Genomic DNA, 24,243 nt, shown 5'->3' on the forward strand with positions numbered 1-24,243 from the left:
TTTGGGTGCAGGAAATTGAACTTTGGTTCTCTGAAAGGGCAGTATGTGCTCTTAACCACTGAGCCATCTTTCTATGCCCTTCTCTATTTTTGAAGCAGGGTGTTATGTATCCCAGGCTGTTTGATTAAGAAACGCAGCATGAGCTGGGTGCAGTGGTACATGCCTTTAATCCTAGCACTCAGGAGGCAGAGGCTGGCAGATCACTGTGAGTTTGAGGCCTGCCTGGTCTACAAAACAAGTCCAGGGCAGCCAAGGCTACACAGAGAAACCATGTCTCGAAAGAAAAAAAAAAAAAAAAAAAAAAAAAAAAAGAAAGAAAGAAAGAAATGCAGGATGATGATGAACTTTCATTCTCCTGCCTCTACCTCCTGGATTACAAATGTGTACCACACACTTTATTTTATGTAGTGTTGGGGACTGAACCCAGGTTATATGCATGTCAAGCAAGCACTGAGCTACATGCTCAGCTCCCCAGATTGCAATTGTGTGTTTGATTGTGCCTGTTCCTGTGTGCGAGGGTATGCATATGCTGTGGTGGGCATGTGGAGGTCAGAGGGCAATCTTGGATATTGGTCCTTGTTATCCATGTTGCTTGGCAGGGTCTCTTGCTGTTCACTGTTGCTGAGGCACAGTGGCTGGCCCTGCACGCCACGCATGTGTTTCTCACTTCTCCTCAGAACCACTGCGACCACAGATACACATTGCTTCTGGGTTTAGGGAATCCAAACTCAGAACCTCAGGAGCCATCTCCACAGACCTCAGCTCACAACATTTGTTTGTAGCTGGGCGTGGTGGCACACACCTTTACTCCCAGTGCTCGGGAGGCAGAAGCAGGTGGATTGCTGTGAGTTCGAGGCCAGCCTGGTCTACAAAGTGAGTCCAGGACAGCTGAGACTACACAGAGAGACCCTGTCTCGAAAAACCAAAAAAAAAAAAAAAAAAAAAAAGAAGAAAGAAAATGAAAAAAAAATATATTGTTTGTTTGTTTGAAACAGCTTCTCACTAAGTAGCCTTGGTTGCCTGGAACATGCTACATGCAGCAGATAGTCTTCAAACTTATAGAGATCTGCCTGCCTGTTTTCCAAGTGGTGGGGCTAAAGGCCTGTGCCACCACAACAAGGCCTCAACTTGCCATTTTTTTAAAGGACTATTTTAATTTTCTTGGTTTTGACTTTTGAGTCAGAGTTTTGTGATGCAGCTCTGGCTGTCCTGAAACTCCATAAGTAGACATGGCTTTCATGGAACTTGTAACAACCCCCCTGCCTCTGTCTCATGTGTGCAAGGAACTGTGCCCAGTTTTTATTTTTATTTTTTTGGTTTTTTGAGACAGGGTTTCTCTGTGTAGCCTTGACTGTCCTGGACTCACTTTGTAGACCAGGCTGGCCTCAAACTCACAGCGATCCACCTGCTTCTGGCTCCGGAGTGCTGGGATTAAAGGCGTGTGCCACCACGCCCAGCTAATGCACAGTTTTTAAAAAAAATACCATTTTTGCCAGACATGGTGGCACATGCTTCTAATCCTGCACTCAGGAGACAGTGGCAGTAGATCTCTGTGAATTTGAGGCCAGTCTAGTCTACACAGCAAGTTTCAGGACAGCCAGAGATATATAGAGGAATAAAGCATTTTCAATTATGAATGTCCTTGGTGACCCAGGATATGACTCACTAGTAAAGCATTTGTCTATTATGTGCAGTGTCCTGGGTTGACTCCTCAGGATCAGAAACAATTTAAGTTGATGAGTGCAGTAGTAGACGCCTGGCAGCACTTGGAAGACTAAAGCAGGAGGATCACAAATTCAGCGCCTGCCTGGGATGCAGAGTTCAAGGCCAGCCTAGGAAACTTGTAGAAACCGTATCTTAAAGTGATGAATTAAACCGGGCGGTAGTGGTCCCAGCACTCAGGAGGCAGAGGCAGGGGGATCACTGTGAGTTTGAGACCAGCCTGGTCTACAAAGCGAGTCTAGGACAGCTAAGGCTACACAGAGAAACCCTGTCTCGAAAAACCAACCAACCAACCAAACAAACAACAAACCATAGTAAAAATATAAAAATACTGTGATTTTACAGTGTCAAGGCAAATGCTGCCATGCCTGAATATCTGAATGTTACATACATTTATTTATTTATTTATTTTTGACTGCCAAATCTTTTCTTATTGGGGGAATGGCTCTCTAGGGTGTGGGCCTGTGGCCCTCACTGCACAGCTTGTTCATTGGCGCTGCCTCCAGAATCCCGTGGTTTCATCACATCTGGAAGCTCTGGAGGGCTGGACAAGGGCTCAATGCGCAGGGCTTCAAAGGCACCGTCTGCTCGGGAGGCCAGGCCCACTGTGGCTGGGACCTGTGGCTTTGCTATCCGGCCACACTTGCCCAGAGTTTTTCCCAGAGTTTTTCTGCCATCAAGGAGCTGGTCGTCCTTGTACAGCCACTGCTTGTCTGGCGGCCGCTTAAGGATGGCCTAGGCGATGCGCTTCAGCTCGAACTTGGTGCTCGACTCCTTGGCGTCCCTGAAGACGGTGGTCATGTGGCATCGGATCACGGGAAACACATCCATCCCTGCGGCTGCTTCTGGCTCGAAGCACCGGCATGGTCGTACCCTGCCCCTTCCCTATTTATTTATTTATTATATTATTTATTATTATTCTGTGTTTACCTTGCACGCTTACCTGCATGCATGTCCATGTAACATCTGTGTGTCTGGTACCTACAGAGGCCAGAAGGTGACATCGGATCCTTCGGCACTGGAGTTACAAATGGTTGTGAGCCACGATGTGGGTGCTGGGAATCAAACCTAGGTCCTCCGGAAGAGCAGCCAGAGTTTTTAACGAGGCTCTTTCCAGGCTCTTATCTAAGCATTGCAGAAGGACTGTCTTCCTTTCACACCAGCTTTGCCATAAAATATACTTACTTTCCACAAAAATTTGATCAGTAGTTCATGGTGACCCTTGACTAGAGTGTTTGAGCCAGCCTGGGTCATCTGAGACCTTATCTCAAAACAAAACAAAAATAAACATTAAAAATTAGTTTCCTTTACTTCCAACAATGTAAAAGCGTCCTGAGACCAAAATGTTGGCAAGTAATTCTGTTCTAGGATGCTCTCCCTTATCCTGTGGGCCAACTCCAGTAAAGAATTACATACTACAGCTGTGTTCAAAGCCCTCTGACTGAAGACTGGACTCACAGCCTTGTGTCTCCCGCAGCTGGTCTGTTTTACCGGCCTACTGTTTTCAAACCTAGGGGTTCTTCTGAGTACAGAAAGAATTGGCGCATCAGCCTTAAGCAGGAACAGTCCTTCCAAGAGCATCTGCAACTCTCCAGTCACCGCCTGCGGAAAAGTCTGCCCTTTTGCACCACGCGACTTTTTTTTTTTCGGGGGTGGGGGTGGGGATGGGGAGGGAAGGGGACGGGAGGACATCCAACCTGGAGACTGCCTGATGGGGTTCAGGAAGGACACAAGCTGATTAGGAAAGTATGATTCTTAATCTTACAGTCCTATCATGTGAAAGACAGAGGCAGGCGAATCGTCGGGAGTTGGAGGCTAGTGCCGACTCAAAACGAGGCGAAGCCAGAAGAGTGGTGAGTGCCGTTAATACCAGTACTCCCGAAGGCAGAGGCAGGTGGACCTCTGCAAATTTGAGGCCAGACTGGTCTACACAAGCGAGTTCCAGGAAGGCTAGAGCTACAAAAAGAGATCCTGTTTTAAAGCAACAACAAAACGAGGTGGGGGGGAGGGGCTTGAAGCTCAAGTATGTAATGGGTAGCTAGCATACAGACTTTTGTTCTGGGAACAATCTCTCCTCCCTTACAATGCCAAGGTTAGATTTAGCAAGCTCTTTCGCCCTGCGCTACCCATTCCCAAAATCCCTGTTACCACCACCCTCTTCCGCCCCGCCCCCCCCTCCCGCCCCGCCCACACCCGTAGCCCTGGCTCCGGTGCCGAGTCCCCAGCCGCGGGTTCCGGCCTTCACGACAGTTGCCGGCGCTTTCCGGCCTGCCGCGCGAGTGCTGACGCGTCGAGGAGGCGGAGCCTAAGACAGCAAAGTCTTGGCGTTCCACTTGCTCGGACTCGGATGCGGAGGCTCATCTATCGCTGCAGATATGGCTGTGCACCGCGACTCTGCACCGGCCGCTCCCGCCTCAGGTAGGCTGAGGGTTGGCGGGAGAGACGGTGCTCGTAGTGAGAAAGGGGCTTATTGAGAGAAATGGCAGTCTGTTAGACCGCGACAGGGTCCTGGAGGAGGAGAGCCTGCAACCCAGCAGCCTGCAGTAGCGGGATGAGTGGGAGATGCCGGGAGGCGGAGACCCTAGGCTGTAGGGACTGCGGTTTTCCTACGCACACATTTCCCCCATTTGTTGCTTGTAGATAAAGTACAGAAAAACAAGCCTGCACGGACACAAGGCCTCAGACAGGGCAGCCGAATGGAGAAACTTTTAGGGTTTGAATGGACAGATCTATCCAGCTGGCAGAGTGTCGTGACCCTGCTTAACAGACCAACGGACCCCGCAAACCTGGCTGTTTTTCGTTTTCTCTTTGGTAAGTCTATTTTGTGAACGGGAACCATTTGGTTGGGTGGTGGTGATGGTGGTGGTAAAGCGACATACTACTTCTTTTTAAGATCCACTACTATGGGCTGGAGAGATGTCTGTTCTTCCAAAGGTCCTGAGTTCAATTCCCAGCAACCACATGATAGTTCACAACCATCTATAATGAGATCTGGTGCCCTCTTCTGGCCTGCAGGCACACATGCAGGCATAATACTGTATAAATAATAAATATATAAATCTTTTTTTAAAAAAGAAAAAAAAAAGATTTATTGCTATTATTTTGCTTAAAAGTGTATGTGTGTGTTAGTTAGCTTTCTGTTACTTTGATAGAAACACCATGGCATAAAGCAGCCTGGAAAAGAATTACTTTATTTCAGGGCAGGAATCTGAAGAAGGGGCCATGGAGGAACATTGTTGTTGGCTTGTTCCTCATGGCTTATTCAGCCTGCTTTCTTATGCCACTAAGGATCACCTGCCCAGGGGTGGCACCGCCCACAGTAGGCTGTGCTTTCCAAAATCAATTCTTTTTTTTTGCGGGGGGGGGGGGGTTTGAGACAGGGTTTCTCTGTGTAGTCTTGACTGTCCTGGACTTGCTTTGTAGACCAGGCTGGTCTTGAACTCACAGTGATCCGCCTGCCTCTGCCTCCCGAGTCCTGGGATTAAAGGCATGCGCCACCACGCCCGGCCCCTCCAAAATCAATTCTTACAGGCCATCTGTTCAAGGCATTTTCTTTTTCTTTCTTTCTTTCTTTCGTTTTTCGAGGCAGGGTTTCTCTGTGTAGCCCTGGCTGTCCTGGAACTCACTCTGTAGACCAGGCTGTCCTCAAATTCATAGAGATCCGCTTGCTTCTGCCTCCCAAGTGTTGAGATTAAAGCCGGGCACCGCTACCGCCACCACCACCTAGCTCGAGGCGTTTTCTTAATTGAGGTTCCTCTAGCTTGTTTTAAATTGACAGAGAGTTACCAGGCCAGTCTTTGTGTGTATGCCAGGTGTGCACTTGCTTGTAGAAGCCAGAAGAGGGAGTTAGATTCCCTGGAGCTGGAGTTAAAGGCGCTTTAATCCCAGTTGCCTGATACGGGTGCTGGGAACTGAGCTGGAAGATCAGTGTGTGCTCTTAACTGCTGAGCCATTCTTTCCAGTGTAAGCGCCTATTTCTTTGTTGCTTCTTAGATGATTTCTTTCTGATAGAAGAATTTTGGGATGTTTAGAATCAGACTTGGCTTTGTCACCCCCAGTTTAGTGTTCAGAAATGCTTTGAACTGAGGCTGTATGGAACAGATGGAGTAGAGGAACAGGTGCATGCCTACACACACGCACATGCATACACACACGCATGCATACACACACACACACCAGGTGCATGCCTACACACACGCATGCATACACACACACACACCAGGTGCATGCCTACATACATGTACAGACACATGTACACACACACATGCGTACGCACATGCATACACACAACAGGTGCATGCCTACACACACATGCGCGTACACACACTCACACAACAGGTGCATGCCATACACACACACACACACACACACACACACACACACATACAGTCATGCACGTGCACATGTGTAGGCCAGAGGTCAATGTCAGGTGTCTTCCTTAGTCCTTTTCCATCTTATTTTATGAAATAGGGTCTCTTCTGAGCCTAGAGCTCACCATCTGAGTTAGACTGACTGGGCAGCAAGCCCCAGGGACCATCCTGCCTCCCTGTCTCCACTGCACGGAGACCGCTAGCTACTGCACCAGGCTTTTTCACATGAGTACCAGTGATCTGAGCTCAGGCCTCATGATTGCGGCAAGCACTTTCAGTTTTGTGACTGAGTAATCTCCCTAGCTCTCACTGGCTTGTGAAATGGTCTCATTACGTAGACCAGGCTTCTCTTCTTGCCTCCTGAGTGCTGGGGTTACAGACGTGGTCACACCTGACAAGGAACCCATTCTGTTTCTGTCATGAGGCTACTCAGGAGCTGTGCTGAGCACTTCAGAGAAGCAGTCAGGGGCACAGCTCGCAGGGTTACAGATGTGCCAAGACATTGCTCCTTAAGTCCAGTGGTCTCCAGCTGGGGCCCATTTTGCTCCCTGGAGACCTTTTTAGAGGTCAGAACTTTCAGAGACAAGGAACAGGTGTTGGTTGGCATCTGCGTGGCACCACAATGCACTCGATGCCGTGTGAGGAACGGGTAAATATCCCTATAGATAATTAACCAGACTGGCTAATGCAACTAGTCCTGGGATTGAGAAACCCTGCCTGAACCCAGCTGGAGTCCAGATCTGAGTGTCTTTTATTTATTTTAGTGTGTTGACCAAATACCACTGCTTCCTTGGGTGTGTGAGGAGGCAAAAAAAATGTTAGGAAGTTCTCTCCTGGGGCACTTTTTATAGATTAGGAGGATGGGGGATCTTTGTAGATGTAACGGCTTGAACCCTAAGTGTCTGTAGTGTTTTGTACATAGGTCTTAGTTAATCCGATCTGCAACCTTGTGGCATTTTGCTATTTTCTTGTTTGGTGTATTTTGCTATTTTCTTGTTTGGTGTTTGTTCTCATTTTTTGAGACAGGATCTCACTGTCAGAGGTGTAAAGTCCTGCATGGCCTGCAACTCACTATGTAGACCAAGCTGGCCTAGAACTCAGAGAGATCTCCTTTCCTCTGCCTCCCCAGTGCTAGATTAAAGGTGTACTAGGGCCATACGTGGTGGCGCACGCCTTTAATCCCAGCACTTGGGAGGAAGAGGCAGGCGGATTGCTGTGAGTTCAAGGCCAGCCTGGTCTACAAAGCAAGTCCAGGACAGCCAAGGCTACACAGAGAAACCTTGTCTCAAAAAAAAAAAAAAAAAAAAAAGCATACTTGTGAAGTACTTTATAAAGATTTATTTGTTAGTGTTTAGATATATAAATATAATACAGATATGGAAATATATTAGTGGATATATTATATATTGAAATATATAAGTATATTATGTATTAGTGAGCTAGATGGAGATGGTTCACTACATCAGCACAAGTACATCTTTCTCTCCTATAAAGCTTTGTCTGTGTGCACCTGTGCTGGGGATGGCCCCAGCTTCCTGCATGCTGAGCACATGTATTACCACCAGGCCACGTCCCCAACCCCCAGTTCCCACCTTCGTCAAACTTGGAAACTGATTCAAGATATCTAACTTTGATCATAGAGAATTAAGAGGTTGTTTTGACAGATAGCTCCTACCTCCAAGTTTCATTTTTGTAAGTTTTAGACATTTTGAAATAAATTGCTTATCACATACTCAGGGCTTTGTATGGCTAGTATATTTTATATATGTCTATTTATATCTATCTATCTATCTATCTATCTATCTATCTATCTATCTATGTGAGTATATGTGCATTTGTGTGCACAGAGGCCAGAAAATGATCTCTGTCACACTCCTCTAATTTCTTTGAGGTAGAATCTCTCCCTGAGCCCCTGGGGCTTACAATTTCTCAGCAGACAAGAAGCCAGCAAGCTTCCTGCTACTACCCTTTTCACTGTTGGAATTACAGGTGTGCGTGGGATTCCCGTCTTGTTACGTGAGTGCTGGGATCTGAACTGCAGGCCTTACGATTGCTCAGTTGGACCATCTCTCCATCCTCCCCACCTCTGCTTAAGGCGTGAGCGTGATTGTTACCAGTGTGAATCTGCTCTTTAGGGTTTAGCACAGAATAGGCTCAGTACTAAAAGCAGTGACTGACTTTGTTTTTCTGAGACGGGTTTTTTTCTGTTTATCAGGCTGGAATTGAACTCACTGTGCAGCCCAGACTGGTATGCAGGTGTGGAGCTGGGCATGCTTAGGGCTGTCTGTGTCCTCAGTGGATGCCTAACCGTTGTCTTCTTGCACCTGCCTTCACAGCATTCTTGATGCTACTGGACATTCCCCAGGAACGGGGCCTTAGCTCCCTGGACCGGAAGTACTTGGATGGGCTGGATGTGTGCCGATTCCCCTTGCTGGATGCCTTGCGCCCACTGCCACTTGACTGGATGTATCTTGTCTACACCATCATGTTTCTGGGTGAGGGGAACTGGGTGCTGGGGACCTGTAGCAGGGAGTATTGCTCACCAGAAGCATGCTGGTGAGCCACGCCATTGGATCTTGGCATCACTTCTGCTGTGATGCAGCTTCATGCTGCTCATCTCCGTTCTGCGCTCTGTCATGTCCCCGTAACTCTTCTTCCATTTAGCTCTCTGCCTGATTATGAAAATGCCTGCTGACTTTTCTTAATTTCAGTCCCAGGGAAGCTGGGCCTATGGTGACACTTTGACCTTGAACCCTCTCCTCACAAACCCCCAGGGGCACTGGGCATGATGCTGGGCCTGTGCTACCGGCTAAGCTGTGTGTTATTCCTGCTACCATACTGGTACGTGTTTCTCCTGGACAAGACATCGTGGAACAACCACTCCTATCTGTATGGTTTGTTGGCCTTTCAGTTGACATTCATGGATGCAAACCGCTACTGGTATGTGCTCTGGGAAACACAGAGGAACGTGTGTCTGAGTTAAGATGCTTACCAGAGAGAGAGGGGCCCAGTGAAGTCCTAGAAATTGTCCCACAGGCACAGGCTATATTGGTGTTTTGTTTTTTGCGGGGAGAGGGGAGTTTGAGGTGGGATTTGAACTGCTGTATCTCAGGCTGGCCTTGACTTGTTCTTCTCCGGTACTGGCTCTCTGAGTGTGGAAGTGACAGGTGTGAGCCATCGTGCTGCCCCAGGAGACATATTTTTAACCAAGTTTTGCAAAGTCTGGTTATGATGACACTTTGACTTGGATGAATCTGAGGGAGCCTGTTCTCTCCTTCGTCCACGTGGGTTCTGGGGGTCCAGCTCAGGTCAGTAAGCTTGATGCCGAGCACCCTAACCTGCTCAGCTTCTCAGCTGCATTGCTGGCCTGGCTTGGGTGGATTTGGGGAGGGGAAGGACCAGCAAGTTGGGTGATGGCAGGGACATAGGAAAATGGCTCCATCCCACCGCTTCACTTCTTCCGTATCTCTCCAGGTACCTTGATATATCCACACCTGTAACCCTCTTAGGAGAAGAGAAGACCAAAGCCAGACATAGCTGGTTTCAGATACTCCAGGCGTGCACACTTTACTTTCTGTGTGTGAGCCCAGAAAGGCAGAGCTATAGCCAAACGTAGACGTTGCTGTGAGGGGAAGTGATAGCGGAAGCCAAGAGGAGAGGGGCCTCCAGGGCTGCTCAGCAGTACGGTCCTAGGAGAAAGTAACCCACTCCGTCTCTGGCACCTAGGTGACCGTCTGTCAGGGGAGGTGGGGACAAGCCTTGGAGCCAGGGTGGTGGGCCCGAGCCTTAAGGATACTTTCCCATTGTTAAGTGAGTCTTAGCTGTGGAACCTCATGAGCTTGATGGAGATGGTTCACCACATCAGCACAGATACATCTTTCTCCCCCGTGTGTGTAACCTGTGCTGGGGAGTGCCCTAGCTTCCTGCACGCTGAGCACCCCGGTTCCCACCTTTGTCAAGCTTCAGACCGATTCAGAGTGTCTAACTCTGGTCATAGAGAATTAAGAGGTCATTTTGACAAATATCTCCTACCTCCAAGTCCCATTTTTGTGATTTTTAGACGTTTTGAAAAATTACCTATCACATCCTTAGGGCTTTGTATGTGCTAGACATATTTAATCTTTTTTTTTCCCTCATTAAAACTCTATAAAGGACCAGGTGTGGTAGCGCACGCCTTTAATCCCAGAGGCAGAGGCAGGTGGATTGCTGTGAGTTTGAGGCCAGCCTGGTCTACAAAGTGAGTCCAGGACAACCAAGGCTACACAGAGAAACCCTGTCTCAAAAAACCAAAAACAAAACAACAACAAAAACCCAAAACCCTATAAAGGGAGTTGGAGAGATGGCTCAGCGGTTGAGAGCACTGGCTGCTCTTCCAGAGGACCTGGGTTCAATTCCTAGCCCCTATATGGCAGATCAGAACTGTCTGTAATTCCAGTTCCAGGAGATCTGACACCTTCACACAAACATACGTGGGGGCAAAACACCAGTGTATGTAAGATTAAAAGACCCAAAACCCTATGCAGACTCACTGAGGTTTACTTGCTTATGCCTCGCACTTTGGGATGCTGAGGCAAGAGGATTGCTTTGAATTAGAAGCCATACCTTGTCTCAGAACAAACAAAGATGAGGTCCTTAGCGTTAACTGATTGTTAGTAAAGTGTTGGGGAAATGAAGAAGAATCTACCTAAGTTTACACACAGGGAGGAAACAAATGGGGCCATTGTCCGTGGCTGTGGGGCTCTTGTGTTTGATCACACATAAGCCATGTCTCCCTAACTAACTCAGAATAAATCTGCTGTTACTAGCCTGGCTTTTCCAGTTCTCAGGATAAAATTTAAAACCAGGAGCCCTCTAACACTGGATTCTGGTATCCAGTTCTATGTAAATTTGTGTTCTGCATTACTTTGCTGGGAAGTATTTTGAATCTATTTTTCCTTCATTACCCCTGTGGAGGTGGGGACCAGAGTCAGAGCCTCACACATGCTAGGCCAGTGCTCAGTCTTGGGGCTACTTTCCCAGCTTCTCCCCCACCCTATTTTAAAGATCACATACTAAGCTAGGCATGGTGGCGCATGCCCTTAATCCCAGTACTTGGGAGGCAGAGGCAGGCAGATCGCTGTGAGTTCGAGGCCAGCCTGGTCTACAAAGTGAGTCCAGGACAGCCAAGGCTATACAGAGAAACCCTGTCTTGAAAAACCAAAAAAAAAAAAAAAAAAAAAAAAAAGATAACTGAATGTGGTGGTGCATACCTTTATTATTCCCAGCGTTGAGGAGGCAGGGGCATGGGGTTTATAGCTTGGGCTACCTGGTAACTTCCAGACTAGTCTGGGCTACTATGAAGTAAGACCTTGTCCCAAAACACAAAGACAAAATAAAAAAGATAATGTACTGTGTATGTATGTGTGTGTGTGTGTGTGTGTGTATATGTATGTATGTGCGCGCGCGCGCTCACGCAGGTGTTTATGCATCTTTGTGTGTGTGCTTTAACTTTATTTCATGTGTTTATTTCATATTTAGCCTACATGTATGTGTGTATACTATGTGTGTGCCTGGTGCCCATGGAGGTCAGAATATGGCACTGGATCTCCTAGAACTGGAGTTAGAGGCAGATGTGAGCTGCCATGTGGGTGCTGGGAGTTGAACCCAGATCCTGTAGAAGAGCAGCTCGTGCTTGTAGCCATCTCTCCAGTCCCCCGTTTTGTGATTTTGTTTATTTACTTCTTCACTGTTGTTTTTTGAGACAAAGTCTTACTATGTAGTCCTAGAACATGCTGTGTAGACCAGACTTAGCCTCAAACTAATGGAGATCTGCTTGCCTCTGCCTCCTGAATGCTGGGGCTGAAAGTGTGTGCACTATGCCTAGTCTATTTTTATTTTTTAATTGTACTTAATATTATTGTGTGGGGTTGGGAGCACATGATAGAGCAAAGGTGTACGTGCCGTGGTGCATGTATAGAGAAGACCATCCTTCTTTTTGTGGGCTTCAGGAATTGAACTCTTGATTGCTCACCCAAGCCATTTCTCCATCTCATTCCTTTAGATTTTTCAAACACCTCCTCAAATTGGTTCCTCCTTGTCATTGCTTTCTTTCTTTCTTTCTTTCTTTATTTAGTTTTGGTTTTTCGAGACAGGGTTTCTCTGTTTAGCATTGGCTGTCCTGGACTCACTCTGTAGACCAGGCTGGCCTCGAACTCACAGCGATCCGCCTGCCTCTGCCTCCTGAGTGCTGGGACTCCTTGTCATTTCTATTATAACTTTGGATCCAATCTGATTCATTAGGACAAACTGACGAGTGAACTAATAGAAACCACTATGTGTATGTGTGTTTGTTTTGAGTCAGGCTCTCATTGTATGTATCATATTGGCTCTAACCTTTCCTCAGTTCACCTGCCTCTGCCTCCCAGGAGCTGGAGCTGTAGGCATGTGCCCCGCTACACTGAGGTTTTTATTTTTTAAAGATTTATTTATTTATTATGTATACAGTGCTCTGCCTGCATGTATAGCTGGCCAGAAGAGGGCACCAAGATCTCATTCTAGATGGTTGCTGGGAATTGAACTCAGGACCTCTGGAAGAGCAGCCAGTGCTCTTAACCTCTGAGCCATCTCTCCAGCCTGACACTGAGGCGTTTGTTCTTGGACTTACTATAGACAGTCTCTTACTTATGGTTCAACTTCAGTGTTTTTTGACATGGTGGTGAAAGCATAGCTGTTCTACTCTCTTACTCAGTTGACCCAGTATTCAATAAAATACTCAACCCTTTATTATAAAACAGGCCTTGTCCCGGATGGTTTTGCCCAATGGTAGGCTATTGCTAGTATTCTGAGCACTTTTGATATAGTGTATAGGCCATGCTGTGATATTCAGAAGGTTATATATATCAAATACATTTTCTTTTTTTTTTTTTTTTTTTTTTTTTTTTTTTCTTTTTTTCCTTTTTTTGTCTTTTTTTGAGACAGGGTTTCTCTGTGTAGCCTTGGCTGTCCTGGACTCACTGTGTAGACCAGGCTGGCCTCAAACTCACAGTGATCCACCTGCCTCTGCCTCTCAAGTGCTGGGATTAAAGGTGTCCACCACCACGCCCAGCTATCAAATATATTTTCAAATTAAGGCTATTTTCATCTTATAATGGCTTTATTGGGATATTACATTATAAGCTACAGAACATCTATAGTAGGCATCACCTTCATGGTCTTAATAGCAATTACCATTATAATGTACTCGTGTTGCTAGCCGTGGTGACACACCCCTATAGTTCTAGCACTTGGGAAGTGGAGGCAGGAACATCAGGAGTTCAAGGCCAGTTTCAGCTACCTAGTGAATAAGACCACTCTGTGATACGAGAGACTCCCTTCTCAACATAATCCCAGGAAGATTTACTCATGTGTCTCAAGAGGGCAATAGAGTAGCCCAGACAATCAGGGAGGGTATGAGAGCTATTTCTGAGATAGCTATGATTGGCCTAATTGGAGGGTGGGAATGTGGCTGGACTAAGAGGCCTTCCATGATGTTTTTACCTCCTTCCTGTAGGTCTGTGGATGGCCTGCTGAATGCCCGGAAGAAGAATGCCCACGTGCCCCTTTGGAATTACACAGTCCTGCGAGGCCAGGTATGGAATCGTGTGTGTGTGTGTGTGTGTGTGTGTGTGTATACACCTTCCACCTGGGTTGAGCACAGGTTCTCCATTTCTTTGTTGTTTGAGGCTGCCTATGCCAGGCCAGCTGGCCTGTGAGTTTCCAAGGATTGCTGTCTCCACCTTCCACCTCACTGTTGGAACCGAAAATACAGATGCACTATTCTATGCCTTACTTTACATGGGTCCTGGGGATTCAAACTGGGGTCCTCAGGCGGAGGTGGAGAATGCTTTACCTATTATGCATCTTCCAGTCAAGGTATAGGATTTCAAGATGGGGAGGGACTCCTTGTGAGCTGTTAGGTCAGCAATGATCAGAGGCCTTCTCCTGTGCCTCCCTACATTCTTTCTTGCTTTCTGTTTTTTTTTTTTTTTTTAATTAATTAATTATTTATTTATTTGTTGTTGTTGCTGCTGTTTTCTTTTGAGACAGGGTTTCTCTGTGTAGCCCTGGTTGTCCTGGAACTCACTCTGTAGACCAGGCTGTCCTCGAACTCAAATCTGCCTGCTTCGCCTTCCTGAGTGCTAGGATCAAAGGCATGAGCTATCCTGCCTATCTATTTTCTCTTGTTTTTAAGAATTATTTATTTATGTAGCCAGGCATGGTTGCTGTACACACTTTAATCTCAGGAGACAGAGGCTGAAGAGCTCTGTGAGTCCAAGGCCAGCCAGGACTATACAGTGTGACCTAATCTCAAAAGAGTTATTGCAGAGGGCACGGTGGCACACATTTGTAGTCCCAGCACTCGGGAGGCAGAGGCAGGCTGATAGCTGTGAGTTTGAGGCCAGCCTGGTCTACAACGCCCTCAGATAGAAGCTCTATCTCAAAGAACAAAAAACAGAAAAACAAACCAAAACCCAAAACCCAACAAAGAAGCTATTATTTTTGTGTACGCACATGTGGCATGAATGTGGAGATCAGAGGATAATTCTCGGGAGTGGGTTTTCCCATGTTGAGGCAGGCTCTCTCTTGATGTGTCTGCCATGCTCCATGCGTCACACTCCAGGCTAGCTGACACAAGCTTCTAGGTGGTTCTCCTGTCTGCCTCCCATCTCACTGTAAGAGCGATTATAGATATATATACCACCTGTTTTACATGTGCTCTGAGCATTGACTCAATTTATCAGCTCTATACAACAAGCACTTTTACCCACAAAGCTATCTTATTGGCCCCTAGTTATTTCTTTGTTCCCTTTGCTAGAAAACTAGATGAGCCCTTCCATCCCCGCCCCCCAACTCCCCAGTCTCTGAGTTCTCATCCAATCGTGGAATGAACCGTACCTTGTCTGTATTGCACTGTGATCCTCATGAGAGGGTCACTTCTGTGCTTTTATTTCTTTTCTTTGTGCCTAATGTGCCCGGCATGGGTAGAATTCGTTAGAGCTTGTTGGGTAAATTACGATGAGATGAAAGGTTAGAGGAATGAACCTGTTCTTTCTTGGGCTTTGACTGAGATGAGAACTTTCATTCTTTAATTTTTTTTCATTTATGTATGCATGTGTGCCTGCTTGTCTATATGCGTAGCATGTACATTCGGTGCCCACAGAGGCCAGAAGACAACGCCCTGGAACTGGAGTTACAGGTCATTCTGAGCTGCCTAATGTTGGTGCTGGGAACAAAACCCAGGTCCTCTGCAGGAGCATCAGGTGCTCTTAGGCACAGAGCTCTCTGCAGAAAAACAGGTTGTCTGCTTAAACATTCATGCTGCATCTTATGTTACAGATCTTCATTGTGTATTTCATTGCGGGTGTGAAAAAGCTGGACGCAGACTGGGTTGAGGGCTACTCCATGGAGCACTTGTCCCGGCACTGGCTCTTTAATCCCTTCAAGTGAGTAGAGTTGCTCGCATAGAGGCCCTGAGGACACTTACCGAGTGGGTGACTCATCCGTCAGCTCTATGTAACATACATCTGACATTTGCCTTATCTCCCTATTCAGCCAAAGAGTAATGATATTAAAAGATGGCCTGACTGCATCTAGGAGACTCTATGCTGTAGGTGCTCAAAGAGAGAAAAGGATCAGAATTGGGTGGCTTAGTGTCCAACTTTCCTTTCAACTGCTGTAATAAGACCAAAACCAACTTGGTGAGAAAAGGATTTGGCTCACACATCCAGTCCTTGCTAGTCATCGGCCACCACTGAGGGAAGCCATGGCAGGACGGAAGTCAGCAGAGCAGGAGCTAAAGCAAAGGCCACGGATGAGTCCTAGTTCTGGCTTGTTTCTCATGGCATGCTCACTTTTTTATTAAGAAACTTTTAATTGATTTTATTTATGTGTACAACTGTTTCACTTGCAATCATGTGTGTGCACCATGTGTGTGTCTGATGTCTGTGGAGCCTAGAAGAGGGCGTCAGATCTTGGGACTGGAGGTATAGTTTTGAGCCACCATGTGCATGCTGGGATTCCAGCCTGGGTCCTCTAGAAGAGCAATCAGTATTCTTTTTGTTTGGTTGGCTTTTTTGTTGTTGTTGTTTTGTTTTTTTCTTTTCTGGTTTTTCGAGACAGGGTTTCTCTGTGTAGCCTGGCTGTCCTGGACTCACTTTGTAGACCAGGCTGTCCTCGAACTCACAGAGATCCGCCTGCCTCTGCCTCCTGAGTGCTGGGATTACAGGCGTGCGCCACCACGCCTGGCCTGCAGTCAGTATTCTTAACTGTTTACTCATATTTCCAGCCCTGTCAGTTTGCTTTTTTATACCACTCAGGAGAGGTGCCACTGCCCATCGTCGACCAGGCTCTCCCACACCAATCATTAATCAAGAAAGTGCCCTGAAGACTTTCAGATAGGCAGTCTGATGAGGCAGTCTCTCAGTTAAGGTTTCCTCTTCCCAGATGAGTAACTCCAGCTTGTGCAAGCTGACAAGAGCAGCACACTTGGTAAATGTGCCAGTACCTACCTGTGTCCTTGCATTGTCAACCCCCCCTTTTTTTGAAAATTTAACTTTTTATCATATTTTGGCAGTACTGGGGATTAAACCTAGGGTCTCAGGCATGTAAGGCAAGCATCCCAGCCATGACCTCTTTTTATCGTATTTTATTAAAAAATTTTTTTTGTAGCCCTGGCTGGTCTGGACCGCAGGCTGGCCTTGAAGGCAAAGTTACTCTGCCTCTGCTAGGATTAAGGTGGTGTGCCTGTAGTCTTTTGTAGGAGCTCATCGTACGGTTTGGTAAGATGGCAGTGCGGCCCCTGCCCCACAGAGTCATTTCCAGCTCTAGGACAGCTTGATCTGTGCTTTCCCCTTCCTTTCCAGTTCTCCCTCATTGTGCTGCTCCACTCTTCCTGTTTTCCACATTCTGAAATTTGATCTGTCAGTCAGTCACTCTCTTTTGCATTTTCATTTTCATAGGAATATTTGTATGTGTTCATAGGTATGTTTGCACGCATGTGCCATGCCATATGTGTGGAAATCAGGACAATTTGGAGGAGCTGCTTCTCTGCTTTTCTCATATGGTGCCAGGGATCAGACTCAGATCTCCAAGCTTAGTAGCAAATTCCTTTGCCCACCAAACCATCTCACCAGCCCAAAGTAGTCAACTTTCTAAAACATGTTCATTCTTTTTCCTTTGGGAAAAGATACCATCTATCCCAGGCTGGCCTCCAGCCCCCTGAGGATGACCTTGAACTTCCTCATCTCCCTGTTTCTGCCTCCCAAATGTTAGTGTTACAGGTGTGCACCACCACACCCAGTTTTATGACGTGCTGGGGACCATACCTACGTCCTTACGCAAGCCAGGCAAGCCTAGCTTATGATTCTCACGCCTCTACAATTGCCATGAGGAGCTGGCCTCCTGAAGCATGCTTTTCAGATTTTATCCCTGGAGATTGGGCCTTACTCATTGTACAGGGCATGTTGGGGGAAAAAAGGACACCTAAAATGTCAAAGGGTTATAAAGCTCCAATGTAGAACACTTTCATGGCTGTATTTTGGGCTTAGCTATTTCCCACTGGTGGGCAGACCCATCATCAGGGACAGATTGCTGAAGCCCCTGATGCTCTTCAGCTGCGCTGTGCTTGCTGGTTCCCCCAGCTGGCTAGCCCTGGACTTTTGTCCCCGTGTCTGTAGGCTGGTGTTGTCCGAGGAGCTGACAAGCCTGCTGGTGGTACACTGGTGTGGGCTTCTCCTTGACCTCTCAGCTGGCTTCCTGCTCTTTTTTGATGCCTCAAGATCCATTGGCCTCCTTTTCGTGTCCTACTTTCACTGCATGAATTCCCAGCTCTTCAGCATAGGTCAGTACCTGCAACTTGGTAGGACGCAGTCACTGTGGGGCTGTGGGGAGTGACTGGAGAGAGTCGTCTCTGCAGGTGGGAGATGGTGGGTGCAGGAATGAAGCTGAGCCCAGTATAGTGACCATGAGGTGGGAGAATTAGGGCTGCTGGGTACAGCATGTTGCACAGTGAGGGCCTGTGGGAGGAAGAGGTTAAGGGCGGGGATGTGGCTCAGCTGCTATGGTGCTTCCCCAGCACCCCACAAAGCCAGGTGTGATGCTATTCACCTCTAGTTCCAGCACGTGGGAAGTAGAGTGAGAAGGGTTAGGTCAAGGTAATCTTCAGGAACATACTGGGTTCTGGCCAGCCAAGGCCTTGAGACTCTGTCTTAAGAAAACAAAGACAAAATTGGTTAAAGTAAAAATACTTTAGAGGCACTTCATAAGGGAAGGTGTGACTGACCGTATTGGCATGTTTTGTCCCTGCTTTCCTAGGTATGTTTCCCTATGTCATGCTGGCCAGCAGCCCTCTCTTCTGCTCAGCTGAATGGCCTCGGAAGCTGGTAGCCCAATGCCCCAAAAGGCTGCAAGAGCTGCTGCCTGCCAAGGCTGCTCCTCGGCCCAGTGCTTCCTGTGTCTATAAGAGGGGCCGGGCCAAAGCCAGTCAGAAGCCGGGGCTGCGCCACCAGCTGGGAGCTGTCTTCACCCTGCTCTACCTTCTGGAACAGCTCTTCCTGCCCTATTCGCATTTCCTCACCCAGGTTTGTAGCATCGTTACACCTGCCGCAGCGGCTGGGCTTGGGCTGTGGCAGACGCGGCAGGGTTAGGGAAGGAAGGAAGGACTGGATTTCTAGTCGTTCTTGCTGGAAGATGAGGTTTGGTTGAGAAGCATTAAGCTGATGCTGTCTGCTCTGCCTTCCCAGGGTTATAACAACTGGACAAACGGGCTGTACGGCTATTCCTGGGACATGATGGTGCACTCGCGCTCACACCAGCATGTAAAGATCACCTACCGCGATGGCCTCACTGGGGAGCTGGGCTACCTTAACCCTGGGGTGAGATACCTGATGCTGCAGGTCTTCAGGTCCCGCTGGGCTTTGGGATCTTATTTTGGTCCTACATACACCGTAAAGTAAATTTGGGTCCCCACACTTTCTCCGAAACCAGATGGAACCTTCTTTTTTCCTTTTTTTTGTGGGGGGACTGGGGGTGGGGGTTTACTGGGCTCAGGCCCTGACACTTCTGACACATGTGAGGCACACACTCTACCACTGAGCTATATCTTCATCTCTGAACCTTTTCTAATTTTTAAAAATTTATTTTGTGTATGTGTATGTCTGTGTGTGTATATGTATGCACATGAGAGCCAGACACATGTATGTGGAGACAACTTTGTGGAGTCAGTTCTTTCTACAGCTTTGTAAGTTCTGGTAATTTAACATCAGGGTTTCATGGCAAGTGTTTTTAACCTGCTGATCCATCTCACCAGACCATATTTTTAATTAAATAATTAAGCCAGGGTCTTTCTGTGTAGCTCAGGCTGGTTCTGGTTCAGCCATTATGTCTGATGTTGAACTTATTTTTTATTTTTGTATACTCTGGATAGAGATAAGAGACTTTGTCATTGTTTTGAATTAATGTTTTGGAAAAGTAAGTAAATACCTAACAATGAAAAATTCACCCCCGAAGACAACTTCATTTTTTCCCCCTTTGCTGGTCAAATTGGGCAGCAGGCAGAGATCTTTGTGTTATTGGCAGTGCATGTCTTGGAGCCTGACAGTGACAAAATGGGACTAATATGGGGGTTTGGGGCAGGTATTCACACAGAGCCGGCGATGGAAGGATCATGCAGACATGCTGAAGCAATATGCCACTTGCCTGAGCCTCCTGCTTCCCAAGTACAATGTCACTGAGCCCCAGATCTACTTTGATATTTGGGTCTCCATCAATGACCGCTTCCAGCAGAGGTGGGCAAGGGGAGCAGAGACAGGGAAAGATGAAGCACAGTTCCTTTTGCTGAGATCAAGAGCTGATGTCGCCCTAGTTGTCTTGCTTTGATAAGGCTGCCGTCTCTCTCAGTCTAGTGCATGTCGGGCTGATCTGGTTGTGGGCATAGCTGGTTGTGTCCAGCAGGGAGCACCATCATCCAGGAGAAAAGCGAACTGCTCTTTCAGACACTGCTAACACAATGCCTTCTCCTCAGGTGGCCACTAACTCACATTCTTTCCCTTCCTCTTTGCCATGGACTGACAGTGATAGCAGGCATTTCTCCTTTGTGGAAATCCTATTCTCTCTCCATGGTTTCAGTGATGAAAGGAACAGAATCAGAAATCTAGTGGGTTGGGTGGCTGTTGCCTCCTCAGAATATGGTTTCCTTTTTTTAAGGCTTTTTGACCCTCGTGTGGACATCGTGCAGGCTGTCTGGTCCCCCTTCCAGCGCACACCTTGGGTGCAGCCACTCTTGCTGGACTTATCTCCCTGGAGGACCACGTTACAGGACATTAAGAGCAGTCTGGATAACCACACTGAGGTTGTCTTCATTGCGGACTTCCCTGGTATGGAGGAAGTGAGGGGAGAGTTGGTGGTCCTTCCTTGACCGGAGACATTGCATATGATAGGGTGGGGAGGGGACTCTGGAGGTGACGGTGATGAAGGTGTGCTGTCTCTGTTCTGGTGGAGTGGGGTGGGATGATGAACTCTCTTGCCCATGGCAGGGCTTCACCTGGAGAATTTTGTGAGTGAAGACCTGGGCAACACTAGCATCCAGCTGCTGCAGGGAAAGGTTACTGTGGAATTGGTGGCAGAACAGAAAAACCAGACTCTTCAGGAAGGAGAAAAAATGCAGGTATTTTCTGGGGTTAACAATGGTAAAGAGGCTGGGGGTTTAGTATCACAAAACAAGAACTTTAGAAGTGGTATAGACATTTAGGTGAGCAGGATTTATCCAATACGAACAAAAAAATCTTCACCAGCAAAGTGATGTGAAGGCCCAGAAAGCCAGGGCTTCATCAGGGCACGGAAACACATGACTGTCAATTTCAGGACTTGGGTGAGGCAGGAAGACAGAATTCTAGGCCAGTTTGGATTACAATGAGACTGGAACTCAAAACACTGGGAGGAAAAAAAGACCCGTGAAGCTATGAACGTTATCCAGATTCTAGAGGCCATTATTTCAGACTCCAAGACACAAAAACTGAGTGCCAGCAGGATTAGAGTTGGGAGGCCATATGCTAGCAGGGGAAGTTGACTAGAATGTAGAATTTACCCTTATTCCCTCATCAGTTGCCTGCTGGAGAGTACCATAAAGTCTATACTATATCATCCAGTCCTTCCTGCTACATGTACATCTATGTCAACACTACAGAGGTCGCACTGGAGCGAGATCTGGCCTATCTGCAGGAATTAAAGGAGAAGGTGGAGAATGGAAGTGGTGAGTGGATGAAGGTTTGGACGAGTTTCACAAGTCAGGGTTATAGGATTTAACTACTAAAGAGTGCTTGAAGCCTCTAGTTAATGGAAATGGGTCTTCTGAACGAGAGTGGTCCATCTCATTGGATCTTTCATTGTCTTCTGAACAGAAACAGGACCCCTGCCTCCAGAACTTCAGCCTCTTTTGGAAGGGGAAGTAAAAGGGGGCCCTGAGCCTACACCTCTGGTCCAGACCTTTCTAAGGCGGCAGCGGAAGCTCCAAGAAATAGAACGGCGGCGTAACAGCCCTTTTCATGAGCGACTCCTCCGCTTCTTGCTTCGAAAGCTTTATGTCTTTCGACGCAGGTAAGTTTAACTCACAGAAGCATTTGTCCTTGCCCTCAGGTGTTTGCAAGGTCGGTCACTTTTCCCCTAGCAAAGGGGTAACATAATCCTAAGGATTTTACCCACCTGTTTTGCCAGCTTTAAGCTTGCTATGGTTATTCCTATTTTATCCTAGAATCTTGTCAGGCTTTGGGAAGTGGAAGGTCACTGAGGGTAGATGTCTGTGTTCCCAGGTAAAGGGGTCTAAGACCAAGTGTTTCCTGAGGACCTTGGTTGGAGTTACATAGAAACATAAATTTTAACTGAATGTTTAACTTTTTCCCCCAGCTTCCTGATGACTCGAATTTCACTCCGAAATCTGCTATTAGGCCGCCCTTCCCTAGAGCAGCTAGCTCAAGAGGTGACATATGCAAACTTGCGACCATTTGAACCAGTTGATGAGTCAAGTGCTTCAAACACCGATTCTTCGAATCCTAATCCCCCAGAGCCAGATTCTGAGCATGTTCACTCCGAGTTCTGAGGAAGATGTTCTGTATAGATGTGGGAGGAGCCTGTTAAAGGTCTATCACCTATGCAAAGGACATCTATTGGAGAAGAGCTTTCACAGTACAGCCCAGCTGTCCTCAAACTCATGGTGGTCCCTCTACTCCAGCCTCTTGTTGTGATTATATGTACATCACTAAACATGTCCTGTTTTAAGATGATGGCTTACAGGACTCAAGGCAGCAGAGAATCTCAATCCCAAGATTGGGGGTTTAGAATCTATGATCTATCCTCTAAGAGCAAAGGATTTCACTTTTTTGTTTTTTCAAGACAAGGTTTCTGTGTAGACCAGAGTGGCCTGTCTCCCAAGTGCTGGGGTTAAAGACATGGGACTTTAAGCAGTCATTTACCTTTGAAGAAAGGTCAATTTTACCCAAAGGTGCCTAGGAGTGGGCTCACAATTTGATCTGAAATCTGTTGGGACTTAAAAGTCCTGCATATAATTTTCAGAACCACTGACAGTAAAGCTGAAGCAGCATAGCTTAAACCGTGTTAATCTCAAGTGATCAGGATGACCAGGTACTAAACGCACAAAAGAATTTTGTATTTATAATTCCTATTTGTAGCCAGTGTCTTAGTTACCATTGGTATCAGAATAGCAGGACCAAATAGGGAAACCAGATGGCTTTAATATAAATATAAACTAGCTTAATGAGAATGGTAGCTCTTAAACTATAGCTGAGTAATAAACCTTGAGGTTTTCCGTAGTCAAGCCCCATTGTGTCTGTTTATTCTATTTTTATCTCTATTCTTTCACCTTTATACTGGATTCTAGGGAGAGAGACAGGGCCATGGCCTTTAAAAGCCCAGCTTAATGTGTAAAAAGCACTGCATGTAGGCTACTAATGGTACTACAGAGAATTTTCTAACAACACACCTGTGTGCCTTCCCACGCTCTTTACAATAAGGCTGTGTATGGAACACTTAAGCACGGAGTCTCTACCAAGGCCATTATTTCCTTGTTCCTTTAACCTGCCGCCTGTGGCTAGCAAGAAGAGTTTGCTCAGGAGGGCTATCTTTTGTGGTACTGGGAAATGAGCCATGTAAACTGTAAAATATTTCTCCCAAGTTATTACCTGACTTTTTTCTTCAGAGATGTTGGGATGAATTAAGTGGAGATGAGGTCTCTAGCTTGGGTCTAGAGATGGGGCTCTGATGTACATCTTAGCAGTCAGGGAAGTTCAGTCCAAGACTATCATGGGAGAAGTGAGATTATCTAGTTGAAGGAGGTTGTAATGCTATGGCCAGAGGCTAGGCTCTGCCGAAGTCCTTGAAAAGCCAAGAGGTCTAGCATTGCACATCTAGCCAGCTTTTAATTCTTTTTCTAGTTTTCTAAGTGCAAAATGCACAGAAGCCTCTTTGTCCTCTTTCAAGGTTCTAGGTAGGTTTCAGGTCCCCATTTATCTCTGTATAGCGGTGGCATGCTAGTCAAACTAGCTAGCCTTACTCAAGACAATCTACATGATTAGGCTACCTGAGTAGCAGGGGGAAGGCCTGCTAAAGCCTGTGGACATATGAATGTTGATTCCCAGGCCCTCACGTGGTGATGTAAATTCAACACCTATATGTCCTGACCTCCTCAAGCACCATGCATGGTGTGTGTGCACAGTATTAAGCCAGACCTAGTTTTCATTACTGGCAATAGGCGGCAGATGCTGTAAGGGGACACACATAAATTGTAACTTAGATGGACAAGTGATGAACACAGTTCGGGTAGAACCTAGCATTTTATTTAGATCTTCATTAAACTGTTGGAATTGAGAACCAGACATACGTAATAAACCTCCAAAAATAGATCCTGAAAGGCACTTTCTTGCTTAGGGCAAGCAGTCATGGAATAAGCATGTAAACAAGCTGGCTTCTCTGTACCACACCAGCCAAGTCAGCTCTCTCCATGGCCAGCTGCACCAGCTCTGCCCTCCCTTCTGTTAACACCAGCCAGACCCCCTGTAGGTCTAACCCAAGGTTTTTCTGTAGGACACCTTGGCCTACCTGGGAATGCTGGAAACAATTTAAAGGA

The 24,243-nt window shown here is 46.8% G+C and overlaps 1 protein-coding gene and 1 pseudogene across 5 annotated transcripts; one reads left to right on the plus strand and one right to left on the minus strand.

Moving 5' to 3' along the window:
• Window positions 1-2,193: 2,193 nt before the first annotated feature.
• LOC127197033 (elongin-B-like) lies at window positions 2,194-2,553 on the minus strand (annotated as a pseudogene).
• Window positions 2,554-4,091: 1,538 nt separating this feature from the next.
• On the plus strand, window positions 4,092-22,440 carry Ggcx (gamma-glutamyl carboxylase). 5 transcript variants are annotated; one of them, XM_051154732.1, is made up of 15 exons: window positions 4,092-4,140; window positions 4,363-4,533; window positions 8,429-8,587; window positions 8,867-9,032; window positions 13,621-13,699; window positions 15,447-15,553; window positions 17,786-17,949; window positions 18,423-18,688; window positions 18,851-18,982; window positions 19,743-19,894; window positions 20,313-20,482; window positions 20,642-20,772; window positions 21,210-21,357; window positions 21,506-21,701; window positions 22,008-22,440. In XM_051154732.1, exons 1-15 carry the CDS (start codon window positions 4,098-4,100, stop codon window positions 22,198-22,200), a joined length of 2,277 nt encoding a protein of 758 aa, XP_051010689.1. In that variant the 5' UTR covers window positions 4,092-4,097; the 3' UTR covers window positions 22,201-22,440. The 5 variants fall into 5 exon arrangements, with proteins under 5 accessions (XP_051010689.1, XP_051010691.1, XP_051010693.1 ...); XM_051154733.1 differs by lacking the exons at window positions 4,092-4,140; window positions 4,363-4,533 and having other exon boundaries at window positions 8,439-8,587; window positions 8,804-9,032; XM_051154734.1 differs by lacking the exons at window positions 19,743-19,894; window positions 20,642-20,772; window positions 21,210-21,357; window positions 21,506-21,701; window positions 22,008-22,440 and having other exon boundaries at window positions 20,313-20,455.
• Window positions 22,441-24,243: the final 1,803 nt, after the last annotated feature.

Source organism: Acomys russatus, chromosome 13, assembly GCF_903995435.1.
Source record: "Acomys russatus chromosome 13, mAcoRus1.1, whole genome shotgun sequence".
Taxonomy (NCBI): Eukaryota; Metazoa; Chordata; class Mammalia; order Rodentia; family Muridae; genus Acomys; species Acomys russatus.

Excerpts from the sequence above, each read along its gene's own strand:
- Ggcx (XM_051154732.1), top strand. The coding sequence starts at position 4,098 with ATGGCTGTGCACCGCGACTCTGCACCGGCCGCTCCCGCCTCAG. Across the intron at positions 17,950-18,422 it reads TTCCCAGCTCTTCAGCATAG|GTATGTTTCCCTATGTCATG; the intron begins GTCAGTACCTGC and ends CTGCTTTCCTAG. Across the intron at positions 18,689-18,850 it reads ATTCGCATTTCCTCACCCAG|GGTTATAACAACTGGACAAA; the intron begins GTTTGTAGCATC and ends CTGCCTTCCCAG.